Consider the following 18,181-nt stretch of genomic DNA (forward strand, 5'->3'; position numbering starts at 1 on the left):
CATGCCCACAGGGTGCAATTAATGAATCAATTCATCAATCCATTCATTCACATTTATTGAATGCTTCCTGTGTGCCAAGCACTGTAGGAGTAGAGACCATAAGAGTCAATAAAATCAACAGACTTATATTTGTCTCTAGGGGTCTACTCTCTATTGGGGGACAGGTGGAATTATTGGAGGAGAGGAGCAACAGGCACTCAAGCTTGGTGTCAGCAAAGTAGGAAAATTGCTAGACAATCCACATGTAGGCATTGGTAGCATGGGGGCTAGTTTAAGGAGGTCATACTTGTCTTGGGATTTGAATGATGGCCAAGACTTTGGCAACTGGGCAAAGGGAAGAGAGGAGGGCAGTACAGAAGTGGAAACAGAAACAGGAGCACATAAACAGGCATGATATATACTCATGGAAAGCAGCAAGCTTCACTTTGGACCTAGGGCCTCTCAGGGTACTGCTAGAAACAGATTTTGCTGAAGGTACTCATCCTGTTATAATAGTCTGGACTTGGTTTAAAGACCCAGGAGGTCTTTTTCAGAATTTATTTTCTTGGACTGCCTCTTTCTATCACCAACATGGCACTGAGAACAACAGAAAACAGTTCCTTTTGTTTCTGGGACACACCTCCTCTTTTCTAAGATTCATGCCTGGTTGCCCTGGGAAATTCCTCAAACCAGCCTTTCTTCTCAGCTGATCACTCTCTTTTGAACAGGACATTCCGCCATCTGCTCAGAACCCCTGGCTGTCAGCCCCACCCTCAATCACCATGCGTCACCTCCCTTCTCAAGGAGACCCCAGTTCTCTTTGTGTCTACAGTCCCACAAATGGCTTTATTCCTTCAACCCTCTCTTTCAAGATTTCCTCTAGCGCCAGCATTGCGATTCCTCTGACCACATATTTAGGCACACTTACTTTAGACACACTTACAATACTTAGAGCGCCTCTCTACACATTTAACCCTGTAATATCATCTTTCTTATATTAACATCTTATTCCTGTTTACCAGCTCATTTGGAGCCATCTTTCATTTCCCAAAATATCACCACTATATTCTTTTGGCTGTGGTATCAAATTACCATAAGCCCAGTGGCTTAAAGCATCTCATATTTAATCTCTTACAGTTGTGGAGGCCAGAAGTCCAAAATAGTTTCACTGAGCTGAAACCAAGATAGCAGAGCTGGGCGTCCTCTGGAGGCTCTAGGGGAGAATCCATTTCCCTGCCTTTTCCACCTCCCACAGCTGCATTCCTGGCATTCCTTGTCCCGTGTTCCCTTCCTCCATCTTCACAACCAAGAGCAAACATCTTCAAATCTCTCTCCGCTTCCACGGCCATGTAGTCTCCCTCTGCCTCCTTCTTACAAGAACACTTGTGACTACATTGAGAGGCCACCCAGATAATCCAAGACAATCTCGCATCTCAAGATCCTTAATGTAATCACATCTGCAAAGTCATCATTTCCACATAAGGTAACATCCTCAGTTTCCTGACATTAGAGTGTGGCCCCATCTGGAGCCTCTATTCCACTAACTACGACCACCCACACTAACACCATTTTTTTTTTTTTTGAGACGGAGTCTCGCTCTCTCTCCCAGGCTGGAGTGCAGTGGCCGGATCTCAGCTCACTGCAAGCTCCGTCTCCCGGGTTTACGCCATTCTCCTGCCTCAGCCTCCCGAGTAGCTGGGACTACAGGCGCCCACCACACCCAGCTAGTTTTTTGTATTTTTAGTAGAGACGGGGTTTCACCGTGTCAGCCAGGATGATCTTGATCTCCCGACCTCATGATCCGCCCATCTCGGCCTCCCAAAGTGCTGGGATTACAGGCGTGAGCCACGGCGCCCGGCCGGACACCATTGTTAATCGAGTACTTACTCTGTGCCAGGCGTTATTTTATGAAATAGGCACCAGCATTATCTCCATTTTACAGATGAAGAAGCTGAGGCACAGAAAACTTTAGTAATTTAGTAAAGTCATATAGACAGAGAAGTGGTAGAAAGAGCATTCAAACCTAGATGTGTCCAACTGGAAAGCTGTCACTCATTCACAGAACACTCGGTTGCCTCTCACATTTTGCAACTGACTGCGCGTCTGTGTGCTGGTTTTAATTAAAGGTACCTAAAAACTACCACGGTCAACACACAATGGAAAATTTTCCAGAAACTGCACATGTCCCTTCTCTAGCTGTACTTCCAGATATTTCTTCCACAAAGAGCACAGTCAATTAAGTGGTTAGGTGGTAACAAGTAGCAATTTGCTTCCCCAGTGAAATACCAGTGGAAGCCCCCCTAAGTAGGCTGACATCAGGCTACAGCTGAAGAACATTAAGGGCCAACTGAGTTCAGGCAAAGCGCTGTGGAAAGAGTAATCACAGAGCAGGTCCAGGAAAATAATGCCTGTTTAAAAGGACAATGGAAATGAAACAGAAACGTAAGGCCCAGCTACTTTCTATGTTGAGAAAGTGAGAAAGGCTGAAAGCTCCTGCAGACATAGCGCTCGTAGAAGAAAGCTTGAGAATAAAGAATACAGCACAAACAGAAGTACTTTCAGTTTAATTTAAGGGAAAAATACACTCAGGGCAGACTACTGGAGGTCAGAAGGCAAATGAACACTGGCAGGCAGTGAGAAATTAAGGATTTAGAAAATGATCACTATAAACTTTTTCTTTTATTCTAAGAAGGCAGTAGATCACGTGGAAAATAGAAAGAGCTGGTCCCTGGTGTCAAACAGACTGAGGGTCCCATTCCATAATATCAGCGTCATTCATGACAACTTGAGCCTCAGTTTCTTCATTTACAAAACGGGAACGACAACATGAAGATTCAGGAAATTATATGAACCACCTTAGCACAGTACTTTGCAGGAATGAGTAGCATAAAGAATCATTGCATCTAGTTTCTGCAACCTCAGCAAGACAAAAGGTAATACGGCTTGTGAAAGAGTCCAGCTAGCTATTTGTGCATTCAGAGAGAATTCACCCTGTGCCAGGCATGGTGTTGGATCACAGGTCACAACTATGAATAAGAGACCAGCTATGTTCTTTCATGAAATGATCTAGCGGAAGAGTCAAACAAGAAACCAGGCAATCCTACCTAAGATAGAAGAAGCATGATAAGGAAATGATGGGTGCTATGAGAGCATATTGGGAGAGGGTACCTCACTTAAACTAGGGCAGTCAGAGAAGGCTTCTTGGAGGAAATACCATTTTAGATGAGACTGGAAAGTTGGGAAGAAGTTAAGTAGGGAAGAGCGGAGCTTGGCGGGGTGGGGGATAGGGGGTGAGGGGGGGTTGTAGGCAGGCAGAAGAGACAAAGGAGGAAGCAGTTCATGCAAAGCTCCTGGGCAAGAGAACATGGCACTGCTAAGAAAGGGAAAAGTAGACCAGCATGGCTGAAATGCGGAGTGGACAGAGGCAGTGTTAGGAAATGAGATTGTGAAGGAAAAAGGTCCCCAGCTACATCATACTCTGTAAGTCATGTTAAGAAGTTTGGACTTTATCCCAAGGGTGAAGAGGAACCGGTGAAGGATTTTGAAGCAGAAGATTTAGTGATTTTATCTGTATTTTAGAAAGATCATTTGGGCTATAATGTGCAGAGTGAACTGGATTGAGGAGACACTAGAGGCAGGAAGACCACTAGGGGATATCTGCAATAGTCTAGCTGAGAAATGATGGAGGTTTAACTGGGATTGTGGCAAAGGGAATGGCGAGAAGTGGAGAGAAATGAGATTTGGTGTTTTTTTTTTTCCCTTCCCTACTGATTCATTCATTCATTCATTCATTCATTCATTCAACTAACTTTTATGAGTCTGCCTTGGAGGAGTCACATGAGGGTGAAATAGAGAGAGGTATCAAGATTGGCCCCATGTTTCAGGGTTAAAAAAATGCATAGATAGTGGTGTGATTTACAGGGGTAGGAAACATGGGGTAGCAGGCTCTTGGGGAGATACTGAGTGCAGTTTTTGACATGATAGGTTTTTGTGTCATGCCTTTATTTTTGTAACCTAGATATCTTTGTGTACCCCAACCTGTGAGAAGATATGAGGTCATATTAACAGTAATAACCAAGTCCAGTGATATTTTAGTCCTCTCTCATCTTTGTTCCTTCCCCAGTTAATTCTGACTGTCCCCAAGAATGAGCTTCACGTGTATTTGGGAACAAATCTGTTTGTTGCCTTCTGTTAGGCCTTTTCGCAATGGTGCCAAGAACTTCTTATGACTGTGGGCCATCTGTACTGATGCTGCTGCCTCAGTCACCACTGTCCTCAGCTGGTACCTGCTCTGTGGCCTTTGATGTGTGTGTGTATGTAGGGAAGGTGGTGGTGTTGCTTTCTCTAGATTTTCTCCATTAATTAACTAACACAGAGCTAATGTGTGAGTTTGTAAATAATACATGCCTTGCATTTGGCATTGCTAAAAATACCTTCGAGGGCTAACAACTGTGCATCTCATCTCCCAGCATGCATGGGTTGACCACTACAGACAAAAGATCATGAAACTGATGTTGGCCAAGGAGCCTTGCACATTTTCATCCTCAAGTTGGTTTTATGGAGCAATTGTGGATAAAAAGCTCTGCTGGTATAAAAGTCTTCTTATTGCACAAATGGCAGGAAATAGAAGACCACATCATGGTGGTTACAAAAATTTGTTTCCTAGTTTGTTTCTGCCACCCTTAAAATGAACATAGATCAATCCATAGGTTCTGAATTACTGTTATTGGGGAGAAAGGAAATGGGAAAAATAGCAGACTTAAGTAAGCATAAAAGTGCATGGAGCAGCCCAGGATGCTCTGGAGTGATCAGGGGTGAGAGAGAAAGGTAGAAAAGAAGAAAACAAAATGAACACCTTTCAAATCCAAAACAATCCACACGTTTGAGCCTCCAATATAATTTTACAAAGACAGAATGGCTGTGAAATCAAACATCTAAGTATGAATAGGTAACATACGTCTGTCTTATTGTTCTTAAAAATTAAGTGTGATAGATTGAAATTCCATTCCACACTCCTACTTCTTGATGGTCTACTAAATTACAGGCATTTCAAGAGAAATGCCTAAAAATTTTAGGGGAACCATCGATGATATTTTGGATGGAAGTAAGTTATATGTGGCAGCTAAATACCTGTGCTCAAGCTCTCAGCATCCTGTGTATACTTCTAGGAAAAACAGACACTGTGAACAATTTCAGGGGATGAAATAAATGTTCTTCTTTATCTATAAAAGTCTGATTGTGGTGTTTAAAGGCTTCTATGAAACAAAAACACCTGTGCCCACAGCTCGTCTCCCATGCATAAAAACAGAGTACAAAGATGAGACAGTAGGAATAGGAGGGACATTTCCTATTTCTCCAATATTTCCCACATGCTTTGGCTGTTTTTGAATAGACCTTCTGAAATATCTTTTGAGGTCACCTACTTTGTGAGCCTAAAGTCTCTGATTTTTCAGGTGACACGGCAGCAAGCTCAGAATGTCTGAAAACATAAATCTTAGTTACATTTTCCATTTTTGTCATTCTTCTAGAAAAGAAAATATGATAATTTCTTCCCCAGCTTGCTAAGCCTTTTCTAGTTTCAGGAATTTCTGCTACCATCTGATGAAAATCAAGATCCCTGTGTTAAACACCAGAAAGCTATATCGCAAAAAGTGAAGCCAACCTAGTAATTGCCTCATCACTTCTTGTTTTTGAGATAGAGTAACCAAGGTAGCAATAGAAGGCTCAGAGAGACCTGATGGTTTCTAATTCCATAAACTTAGTGGACAATTTTCCACATGAACCAAAATCATTGCCGCCATGGTGAATCAAAAAAAGTAATAACAAAAATTCACATTACCAGCATGCTGTTATTTTAAAAATCCAATTTTACAAAATAAAACTCACCTAAACTGAAGCTGTGGAATAATTTTAGCAATTGAAAATTACTACCTTCTCTAGAATAACATGTACTTAGAAATGAAATGATTCAGAAATCAACATGATGTATGTATTCTGCTTTTCTTTGCAGCTTAGAGCAAATTCAACATCAATTTACACTATATCATACTAAATATATTCAACAATCAGTGCTTAAGTAATTTAGCCTGTCTTTGCTGCATCTAAATATTCTGCTGTTTAACTAAATTCACTCCGTACTATAGATGATAAAAATAATATACACATTTCATTCTTATTAAAAAGCTGGATTTCTCCCTTAGCCCTGCAAGTACCATAAGCAACCTAATCAGAGGAAAAGGCTATGTTGGGGGTACTCTTTATAAAATTGTTCATCCCCAATTCACAGACATCATGAAACATGAAATTAACTCCAGCATGTTAAAAGAAAGATTATGGATTAGCACAGAAATCAAGCACAAAGAAACGATTTCTTTTCCTTTCCATAGCCCGGAATTGCTATTAGCTTACCTTATTAGCTGGAATGCCAAACAGAATGTCTTTATGGAAAATTAAGTTCATTATTCATCTCAGCTTTGATTTGGTGTAGTGCAGCTGAGAGCATTTAGCTTCTCTCTATGATTTGCCGATTCTAAGTGGTTGAGTGAGGCAGTAAACACAGGACTTGGGGGTGGGGGGAGAGTGGTTGGTCATGGCTCACAACTCAAGACTTGCAACTTTACATCTTCATTCATATAAAGATACTTAATGAAATAAAACCCTATAACTGAAGAATAACACTTAAGTGAATACTTAGTGCAGATTTTTCAGCCTGTACAATTTTGCATAGCAGTTGTCCTTATAGTGTCCGGCATGCTCACTGTCCCAGCAAAATCATATTGCTATCTTTCATTATCTCAGTAAATTCCGAGCTGTTGATCACTTTGCAGCACATATAGGGGGTAACATATATTCTGTCAAAGGGAAGTCCCCATGAGGGAACGGTCCCTGCAGCTTGCTAGAAGAAGCGTGCCTGGTTGTTTGACTAGTGATGGAAAGGCAGATGCCTTTTACAATGTTGAAGTGTGCACATGCACAAATTGGATAGAACATTCAGTCAGCTAACAAACAGATTTTAAGGAGTAAAATAACAATAGATTTCCATCCTTGAGATATCACATTCTCTTTTAGAGAAAAATTAAGTAATACTTCTCAATAATTCATTCACTTTCTTCAAAAGAATTAAACATGTTTTAGAAATCTCTTGGCAAACACTTTTCATTTTTTAAAAAATTGACTTCCATAGAGCAACATCTCAGTAAAACTTATTTAAAGTGTGTGTGTGTGTGTCTCATTTCGGGATGGGGCAAAGGAACAGTTGCAGCGTCCTCTTCCAAGTATTTCACTTTCTAAGTTTTAAGTGAGCAGCATTTACTAAAATCCAGCTTTACTGAGTGCAATCTGCAACCACATCAGTAAGATCACTTGTAGGTTATCAACAGACAAGGACAATACGACTGAGCAAAACAATTTCAGTTTAGAGCAAAGACTTACACCTTTCATTTCTTTGTCACCATACAAAACCAAATGCCAAAACTTTCCTCTACTGAATTAATAAAAGCAAGGGTGCATTTAATAAGAAATGATAAGGAAAATCATAATTAAATGATTGGTTTGTTTCAAAGTGTTAAGGATAGTGTCAACATATGACCCAGCAATTATGCTTTCAGGGATATACCTGAAGAAATGAAAACAAATGTCCATACAAACATTTATACACAAATGTTCATAGCACCATTATTCACAATAGTCAAAAAGTGGAAAGAATCCTCATATTCACTAACTGATGAAAGGATTAAAAATGTAGTATATCCATACAATAAAACATTATTTGGAATGAAAACAAATGACATATTAATACCTGCTATAACATGGAGAAATCTTAAAAATAGTATGATAATTGAAAGAGGCCAGTCTCAAAAGATCACATATCATAAGATTCTATTTATATGAAATGTCCGGAAAAGGCAGAATCTATAGCGACAGAAAAGTAGACTAGTGATTGCCCTGCACCTGGGATAGGGGGACTAGGAAGTGACTGCTAACAGGTACAAGATTCCTTATTGGAGCGAAGAAAATATTCTTATCTTAGATCTTGGTGATGGCTGCACAACTGTGAATACACTAAAACCATTAAATTGTATATTTTAAATGGGTAAATAATATCACAATAAAACTTATTTTAACATGATGCATTACATTGATTTGTGAATATTAAATCAACTTTATATCCCTAAGATAATATTTGCTTGCTCATGATATATGATCTTTTCAATATATTGATGTATTCAATTTGTTAAGGGCTTGCATGTCTATTTTATGAGGAAGATAGGTCAGTAAATTTCTTTTCTTGTAATATCTTTTTCTTGTTTGGGTATCAGGATAGCACTGGCCTAAGAAAATAAATCCTGATTCTGAAAAAAAAGATGTATAAAATTATTAATTTGCCAAAAGAACATTGTCATATGTTTATAATTATATGAATGAGTTATATATAATACATTCTACACAAGGCAGATAGTGAGAGGTTAGGGAAGAGAAAGGATGACCCCAAGTGTGGGATGCTCTTGAGGACTAGAAGGCTGCAGACGTATTTCAAGAACCACCTGTACCGGTGTTTTATCATGGCTAACTTTCAGTAAGAAAACAAATCCCCAAATCTGCAAGAGTGAGAGCACCAGGAAAAAGAGGAGGACAAGAAGGAAGAGGAAGAAGAGAATAAAGATGAAGCGGAGGAAGTAAAAGAAAGAGGAAGAGGAAGACAGAGGAGAACAAGATGGGGGGAGAGCTGTGTTTGATCAAGATCATGAAAGGGCAGGAGATTCAAGGGAAGGTAGGATCACAAAACGTAATTATAGCAACATCCTATCAAATGATCCAGAAGAGAATAAAAGAAGCCTATAAAGAAACCAAAAGAATTGCACAATGAGGATTCTTAAGTATTCCAATGAAAAAAACCTGTTTTAAGCATAAGAGATGGGTTCACAATCAAGAAAGAACACAGGTAAGTGATAAGTGTCTACACGAAGTGCCCCAAAAGGGCTAAAGCCCAGAATGAAATGAGGTTTGTGAATTTTAAAAAGAGCCAAGGGCCAGGCACGATGGCTCACTTCTGTAATCCCAACACTTTGGGAAGCTGAGATGTTTGAGACCACCCTGAGCAACATAGTGGGACCCTGTCTCTACAGAAAATAAAAAAATTAACCAAGTAAAATTAGCATGCAAGTAGTCCCAGCTGATTAGGAAGCCGAGGTGGGAGGATCCTTTGAGCCCAGGTGTCCGAGGCTGCAGTGAGTCATGATCGTGCCATTGCACTCCAGCCTGGACGATGGAGCAAGGCCCTGTCTCAAAAAAAAAAAAAAAAAAAAAAAGCCAAGGACGGTAAAAGCAAAAAAGACTTTTTAAAAGAGATGGCTTGGAATGAATAGAACAAGGAAAATCCCAAGGCTTTTTCCAGATGGTACAATGTGAACAGATGATAATGAAAGAGGAGGAAGAGGAGGAGGAGCAGTAGGGAGAAGGACAAATATCAAACTCTCACACTTTTATTTTTCTACTATTTTCTCTATCAGAGGACATGATCTTCAAATTTTAAAAGGTAGAAGAAGCATGGTAAAGAGAAATTTGAACCCCAGCAAAACCTCTTCTATGCAGATGACTCATACATTTATATTTTTGTTCCAGAACTCCCATGTGAGAGTCAGGTACTTGCCAACTTCACTTAGATACTTGAAAGTGCTGCATACATACATAGCACCTTCAAAACCAAACTCTCCCGCCCCCATCTCCACCCCAGCAGTAAATGTACTGGGGCTCCTGTAGAGTTCTGTACTTCAGTGAATGGAACCACTGTCTTCTATGCAGGTCAGAAACCTGGGTACTCTTTTTGGACACTTCCTTCTCCTGCCATATTACCAAGAGATATTGATTTGAAATCTCTGGAAACCACCCACTTACCCCAATACCACTGTCACCATCCTAGTCCCACTAACCATTTTCTTGCACCTGGATATTATATTTGTCTTCTAAGTGACTCTCCTCTTCCATTGTCCTTCTCCTTCTACTCCATCCAAAAGGATGTTTTCAGAGGGCAAAGTAGGTATTAGCTTTCTTCGCTCCTCCCCCTAAATACTAACAAGGATATAAAGATTCAAACGTTAAACGTGACCTCTGGGCTCCTGTGACACGGTCCTGCATCTTTCCAGACTCATCTTGTACTATTTTGGTGATCCAGCCATGCTAGATTCATTTCTCACCCTTTTGTTTCTTTCTGCCTTTGCATACGCTCTTCCCTCTACTTGAGACATGATTCCCTTGGCTCATTGTCTAATTAAGTCTAGATTTCCTTCCGACCTCATCCCAGTCTTACTTCCTATGGTATGCTTTGCTGAACATCTCAAGTCAATATGCGATCACCTAATCTCTTTTGTAGGTATTGAGCCAAGTGATCATGTGGGATATGCTTTACTTGTGAGCAGAAAGTTCAAAAGGTGTATGGGTCACTACACTTCTAGTATCTCCAAAGACACTCACTTAAGGTTGAGTCTCTGTTAAATTCACTGTGGAGAGAACGGAGTCTCTGCTAGCTACTCTTCTAATAGAATGAGTATGAAGGGTGCCTTGCATGGAGGGAGGCAGGAAATAAACACTTTGAGATCAAGAACACTACAGAAGATCTCAGGTGCTAGACGTATAGGGGAGTGCTAAGAAACACCATTTCCCCATGCCTTAGACTCCATGGGGCCGTAGTCCTGTGGAAAGTTGAATTCCACTATCATTGCTGCCAATGAAAAAAGGGACAGCCCTGATTGCAGACATTTCACTGCCAGAGAACCAGGGCAGAGCTCTGAGAATAATTCAACAGTAGCCCTTATCATGGTAGTAAACTGACATTCATTTGTGTGGTTGATTTGAGAATATTTATCTCACCACTGAACAATGGGAGCACAAGAGCAGGAATCATCTTTGTTTCTGATTATCGTGGTATCCTTTGCCTCTACTCAGGGCCTAGTGATTGTAGGCATTTAATAAATATTTTTGAATGAATGAATGACAGAGCTCTTAAATTGCTAGGCGACAGAGCAAGATTCCGTCTCAAAAAAAAAAATAAATAAAAGAAATTAAAAAATGAGCATGTGGGATGCTGATTTAAAATATTATAAGATGCATTATATTAATAATTTAAGTTTCCCAATGAAGACATTTTTCTTTTTAAAAAGAGGACATGCCTAAAAATATTAAGTGCTTGACAAATTATACCACAAAGAACTTTTGATAGGGCCCCCAAAATCAACCTGGGCATTCTTAAAGATTGTTAAAAGAAATGGTGGTGACAAAACACTGAAGATAGACAAGACTTTTGAAGCTTTAGAGAAACATATTCTGTATATAGTAGCATGATAGGCTTGACTTTACATCTCAGCATCATCCCAGAGCAGGCTGTTAATGGAAAGTCTGCAAGTGCTTAAAGAAACCACCCAGGTTTACAAAGAAGTAGTATGCTAAGCTGACTGTGCTTTATTTTTATTTTTTATTTTTGAAGATTAACTTGGTTGATAGGTAAACACACACTGAGATCTCTTATACAAAATCATCTTCATAGAAAAAGAAAAAAACAGGTGAAAAAGATTTCTAAATGGTAACAGGACTGGTTTTCATAGGAGCTGAATTTTCTCACTTCTCCTGGAATCTATTCCAAACAACAAAACAACAATACAACGAAATGAAAAGAAACACCCACAAATTACATTTTCAGCAAAACCAGCAGAAAATCCTCAAACTCCAAAGTCAGAGTCAGGCAGGAAGCCAAGGAGAAAAGTCTTAATACTGTGGTAGGTAAGTGGGAGGTACGAAAGGATTCTAGATATAGCAGAACTCTGAAATCTCTGTTGAATACCCACTCCCCAAAAGTAAAGGCCTTAATCCAAGAGGAAAGTGCTGCAGAAAAGACTGAAATTTACACAGCAGGTAGAGGGTAAATGGCAAATCTCATTAGGGTCAGGAAAATTCTAAAACTGTTACTGAAAGTGACTGCATCATTTGTGTTCCCATGTGACAGGCAGCCTGTTAAGTGATCCATGAAATAATTGAGGAAGAACAGAACTAGGTTTGGTTCTGAGTCAGATGATGTGTGACTATACAGATGGATTGTATGCAGCAGCAGCAAAGGAAGCCCTTGATGCTTGGAAAACTACTGCTCATCATTCCCTCCACAGGAACACTCTTTTGATTTCCTAGGAAAATCCAACTCATTCAAATAGGAGTAACATACAAGTAATACACATACAGGTATGATAAGAAATATGGCCTATGACATGAGTTTACCTATATAACAAACCTGCACACACACCCCCAACCTAAAATAAAGGTTTAAAAGTAAAAAAATAAAAGAAACATGAAGAAGACCAGTCAGGAGTCTCTTGTAAATAATGAAAACTCAACTGAAATATACATTGTCACAAAAAAGATTAAAAGCATAACCCAACATTCTGTTATTAATTAAACCAATCATTAATGAAGCAGTTATAGCTATAAAAGAAGATCACAAAGCAGAATTGTAAGAACTCAGGGAAGAAATGAGAAGAAAACAGGAGGTTATTGATAGACTGCTGGAGGATGTCAATTGGGAACTGGCAGAATTGAAGGAAAGAAAGGTAAAGGAAGGGACATAAAAGATAAAAAATGAAAATGCAAGTAAATTATACAGAGGCAAAAAGGATAAAGAAGGATTAGAGAGAAAAGGGTATACATCGAATACAGGCAAAGGAGAGCCACCATATGCATAGCTATAATCTCGGAAGAAGAAAGCCAAAACAATGGAATAGAATAATTACTTTAAAATATAATTCAATAAAACTTTTCTAAAATAAAAAGCCTTAAATCTACTTACTAAAAAGATATCCATTGTATCAGTGCAAAGTCATCTAGAATGATCAATCCAAAGACATACCCCAGAAAAATTTTTGAAAAGAATCCTTAAGGCACTCAAGGAAAAAGATAAAATCAGTTAAGGAAGAGAAAATGAGGTTGACATCAGATTTATCCACAGAAACATCTAACCTCAGCAGAGTGGAGCAGGATCCATAAGATACTAAGTTAGAAGGCAGAAGGAACCAAAGATTTTCTTTCTAATAACGTTCCCCTTCAGGTATCAAGACTCAAGGAAAAAGACAGCTTTGAGCTTGCCAGGATTTGGGTAATAACTGCTTCCTCATATTTTCTAGGGGAAGATCCTACAGGAGGTGCTATAGACTAACAGGAATCAACAGAGAAATGTCGGCGAAAGAACCAGTGGCCAGTGTTTAAATGATCCAACATGACAGGAAGTTCCTGTTGACTACATATATATACCTTTTAAGAATTTTTTTCTATTCCCAATTTGTTATAATAGGTTTTTTGTTAGATCATTAATGGCTGGTGAATATTTGGAAATACCTTTTCTGCATATATTGAGACAATCCTATGTGCTTTTTTCCCTTTAATCTTTAAGTGCTATGAATTATGTGAATATCTTTTCTAATATTAATCTTTCTGTTAATAAATAAATGTCATTTGGCCATGTTATTTTACATTATTTTTAATTATTTAATTATATTTTTAAGTTTATTAAGAATTTTTATGTCAGATTCATGATAGAAATTGCATTTAAATTTCTCTTTCTTAAATGGCCCTTGTCTGATTTAAGTCTATATTAAATCCTGAAACTAGTTGGGCATCTATTTTTGTTGTTGTTGTTCTAATTTCTGGAAGAATTTTTATATGACAGGGATTACCTCTTCTTGCAGGTTTTATAAAACTAATAGGGTCTGGTATTTTTCTGAGTAAATTTTAAGCTAAAATTTTAAAATGTCAGTTTCTTAAGTTGTTATGGATATATTCAAGGTTTCTGTTTTTACTGAGTTTTGAATGCTTTATTTTTCTGCGAAACTGAACACTTATATTTTCAAGGTACACGTTGACTATTCCTTATCTGAAATGCTCGGAACCAGAAAGGTTTTGAATTTCAGATTCTTTCGAATTTTAGAACACAGTCATGGGCCAAATGACATTTTGGTCAAAGATGATTGTATATAAGACAGTAGCCCCATAAGATTATAACACCGTATTTGTATCTTTTCCATGTGTAGGTACACAAATACTTATCATGATGTTATAATTGCCTACAGTATTCAGCACAGTGACAGGCGGTAAGATTCTGTGGTCTAGGAGCAGTCGGCTATATCATAGTTGAGGGGTGTAGGAGGCTCTAGTATCTAGGATGTGTCAGTAAACTCTATGACGTTCACACAACAACCAAGTTACCTTACGGTGCATTTCTCTGAAGGTATTCCCATCATTAAGTGACGCCTGGTTGTGTTTACATCTTACTGGTTCAGCAACCCCAATCCCAAAATCTGAAATTCAAAATGCTCCAATGAGCATTTCCTTTGAGTGTCATGTTGGCTCTCAAAATGTTTTGGATTTTGGAGCATTTTGGATTTGAGATTTTCAAATTAGGGACATTCAACCTGTATTTGTATGAAGTTTGTTTCTGTTTTTTCTCATATGATAGATTTAATATCTACTGTGTATATATCCATGGCCCTCTTTTCATTACTGTTACTGTTTATATTGTGCTTTCTTTTTTTCCCTCCTTGGTGACTTTCCTCAGAGGTTTAGTAATATTATCAGTCTTTCCAAAGAATAGCAACAACACAAACTTGCTAACAGTGATTATGTCTGGGGGACTTCTATTATCTTCTTTATGTTCTTAGGTATTTTATAAAATGTCCCCAATAAATGTATATTAAGTTTATGAACCCCTCCCCCAATACTACCTGTAACAAAGTAATGCACTTTTAAATACAATTTTAAAATGTGGACTGGATAGGAGATTCATAACTAGTTGAATGACTTTTCCTAACGGTATCTAAATAATTTCAAGAAAAAGAGCAGGACAGTCTCTAGTGGGAAGCACAGTCTTTCTTTCTAGCCCTATTCTGAACTTTTAAAAATTGCCAACATCAACAATGAAATATTGGATACAATTATGAGAATTAAAATACTGTACATTGTGGGGAAATATTTAAAATACTGGATCTCAGATTTAGCATTCCCCAATTTTGTCATTGTTTTGAAAACATTCTTTTTGGTAATTCAAATGACACTTTCAGATGAGTGATTTAGAAACAAGTTGTTCTTTCCTCAAGATTCTATTGCAATTTTCTGGAAAATTATAGTAATAAATAAATCACTCTAAGATGACTACTAACATAAGTGGAGCTCCCTAGAGTTAGGTAGTGCACAAGCTGCACTTCAGTAACCAGCGGCCTTTGTCTAGAATGCACTCATATCTGTATAATAATATTTAATGCAGATACATGTAAAACTCTAGATTGTGTTAAACCACCTGAATGTGCAGTACGGTGTGGGGAAAGCTATCAGTATGATTTCATGTGAAAAAATGGTCCTAGAAATTTTAGCTGAGTGTGAGGCAGCCTGACATGATTCCCAGACACACTGGAACTTTGGTAGAAATTCATGGCCAAAGATTTCCACTGAACACGTGAAGTCTCCACCCAAATGAAGTAATAATATTCACACTATGACCACCATGAGCTAAGAGGGATGCTTTTCTTGGGATGAGATACAATTTGTCAGATGAGATGCTGAACGTCCTGTACGTAAAGAATTGCTGAAGGCACTATTCACAATAGCAAAGTTATGGAATCAACCTAAATGCCCAAGAACAATAGACTGGATAAAGAAAATGCAGTACATATACACCATGGAATACTATGCAGCCATAAAATAGAATGAAATTATGTCCTTTGTAGCAACATGGATGGAGCTAGAGGCCATTATTCTAAGTGAACTAACAGGGGAACAGAAAGCCAGATACTGCATATTCTCACTTAAGCCAAACATTAAGTACATATGGACACAAACAAAGGAACAACAGACTCTGGGGCCGACTTGAGGGTGGAGGGAAGGAGAGGAAGGTGAAGATCAAAAAGCTGCCTATTGAGTATTATGCTTATTACCTGAGTGACAAAATAATCTGGACATCAAACCCCTGTGGCAGGCAATTTGCCTATGTAATAAACCTGCATAGGTACCCCTTAACCTAAAATAAAAGTTAAAAAAAAAAAGCTGAAGGAACTAGTTCTACTGATGGCAGAAAAATGAAGACTTAAGTGGCAAATTACTGTTTGCATTAAACATGTGAAGGAATGCCATGTGGAGGAGTAATTAGATATATGTCCTGCTGTTCTACAATCAATAAAAGGGAGGTAGATTTTTAATTATTTATTTATTTATTTGAGATGGAGTCTCACTCTGTCATCCAGGCTGGAGTGCAATGGCATGGTCTTGGTCTCAGCTCACTGCAACCTCCATCTCCCCGGTTCAAGCAATTCTCCCACCTCGGCCTCCTGAGTAGCTGAGACTACAGACACGTGCCACCACACCAGGCTAATTTTTGTATTTTTAGCAGAGATGGGGTTTCACTGTGTTGGCCAAGCTGGTCTGGAACTCCTGACCTCATGATGCGCCCGCCTCGGCCTCTCAAAGTGCTGGCATTACAGGCGTGAGCCACCATGCCCGGCCAAAAAATTTATTCTTATTTTACGGCTCCAAGACGAATTCAAAGAGAAGTGGATTTGGATTCACAATAGAGAAGAATCGTCTACAAAGTGCATCAAGAATGGAAAGTACCCTTGGGGTGGGAATCCAGGCCACTTTTCTAGAGGTCACTGGTAATACGTGCGAGGAGTCAATCTATGTGTAATATTTAGTGTTTTGCATGACTGTTGGCCTGGCTTATCTACTTCCAGGAATTTTTCCTGAATAAACAACTAGATGACTATTGAAAAGTTTGTAACAGTAAAGGATTTGAATAGGTTACTAAGTAAACACAAAGAAAAGAAAAAGAAATGTGAAAGAAACATTAACGAGAGCAAAGAGCTGGGAAAGAGAATGAACTCAATGGAACAGAAACTACAATTATAAGCACTGGGGTAAAAAAGAGTGTGAGACATTATTAGAAAATGGCCAGTCAAAATAAGGTTGAATGCAGGACACTGAGGCAATGGCCCAATTTTTTTGTTAATTAGATGAGAGAATTGTGATTGCTAAAATTAAACTTAGATTGAGGAACTCTGGTGAAGCGAGGTCAACAGAAATAGCTAATAGGTGGGAAATTACCTTAGTCACTTGAAACAGAAGAAACTTATTACTAATGGTATTAAATTACTTATAATATAAAGAAATACAGCTGATTATTTAGTATAATGCTACATCCATGGAGGACTTCAGTATATAGTATGAAGAAAGTGCTTGCTCTTATAAGTGTGCATGCTAGGCTAGATATTGACCCAGACATTTGTGATGTCTCCATCTGAAAATAACAAAAAGAGCCGAAAACCTCTGTAGATTAAGTTAGAATATTTAAATTATTTTAAGATGCTAAGAATTACTTGCATTGCTTTCTTCAAATTGAAGGATGTCCATAATATTTGGGAATTCTAACCAGGAAAAGAGTTTTAGCCTTTTATTGAAAATGACATTTATGGTATTATTCATAATGGTAAAAAACTGTTTAAAAATTCAAATGACAAATAATTTAGAAATGAATATACTAGCCATGGTGTATTTGCATACTTTAATAGCGATACATATTTTCATTAAATGATAGACTACTATTGAAAATAATAAACATTTATGAAAATGATACAAAATGACTTTTACCCTTTCAGTTTAAGGAAACTCTTGGCATGTGCAATAGTTACCACCCAATTGCCAAGTTCACGGTCAGACTTTCCATTCCTTGTCTGACTGGACCACTCCTTGGTAGTTGACTTTGTTAAACTTTCCGTTTCTTGAAATTCTCTTCCTCTCCCTTTGCTCCCACACTTTTCTGGCCTGTTTTTATGACCTTTTTTTACAGCTTTTCATATGATTCCTGTTATGTAGCCCAGAAAGTTGGCTTGTGATGTCTCATCTTCTGACTTTACACATGCCCCAGTGGGACCTCATTCACGCTCAAACTCTTCTCAGCCTCCTATGTGATGACTCCTCAGTGCCTTTCTCCAGTTCTGATGTCTTCCAGAACTCCACAATCATAAATCCAGTTGCTTTCATTCCTCCCTCTTCCTCATCCATCCCACCCAATTCTTAACCAACTTGATACCTTCAAGATACAGTAGAGAGGTATGTTTATTTCTCTCCATCTTTATTGCTTTGATCCTATTTCAAACACAATCATTTCTTATCTGGTTTACTATAA

General features: G+C 38.4%; 1 protein-coding gene across 22 annotated transcripts in view; it reads right to left on the reverse strand.

The window, feature by feature from the left end:
- LOC105478829 (DLG associated protein 1) overlaps nucleotides 1-18,181 on the reverse strand; it is a 493,816-nt gene that overhangs the window by 328,655 nt on the left and 146,980 nt on the right. Inside the window, exon 1 of one of the 22 annotated variants that reach the window (XM_011736489.3) lies at nucleotides 6,388-6,537. The exons of 19 other annotated variants lie outside the window; for them this stretch is intronic. In XM_011736489.3, the coding sequence (XP_011734791.1) occupies nucleotides 6,388-6,438 (51 nt within the window). In that variant the 5' untranslated portion in view covers nucleotides 6,439-6,537. Of the gene's footprint in view, nucleotides 1-6,387; nucleotides 6,546-18,181 lie in introns of those variants that run through there. 2 more of the 22 variants (XM_011736491.3, XM_011736485.3) reach the window with 2 other exon arrangements.

The sequence above is a fragment of the Macaca nemestrina genome, chromosome 19, assembly GCF_043159975.1.
Source record: "Macaca nemestrina isolate mMacNem1 chromosome 19, mMacNem.hap1, whole genome shotgun sequence".
NCBI classification, from domain to species: Eukaryota; Metazoa; Chordata; class Mammalia; order Primates; family Cercopithecidae; genus Macaca; species Macaca nemestrina.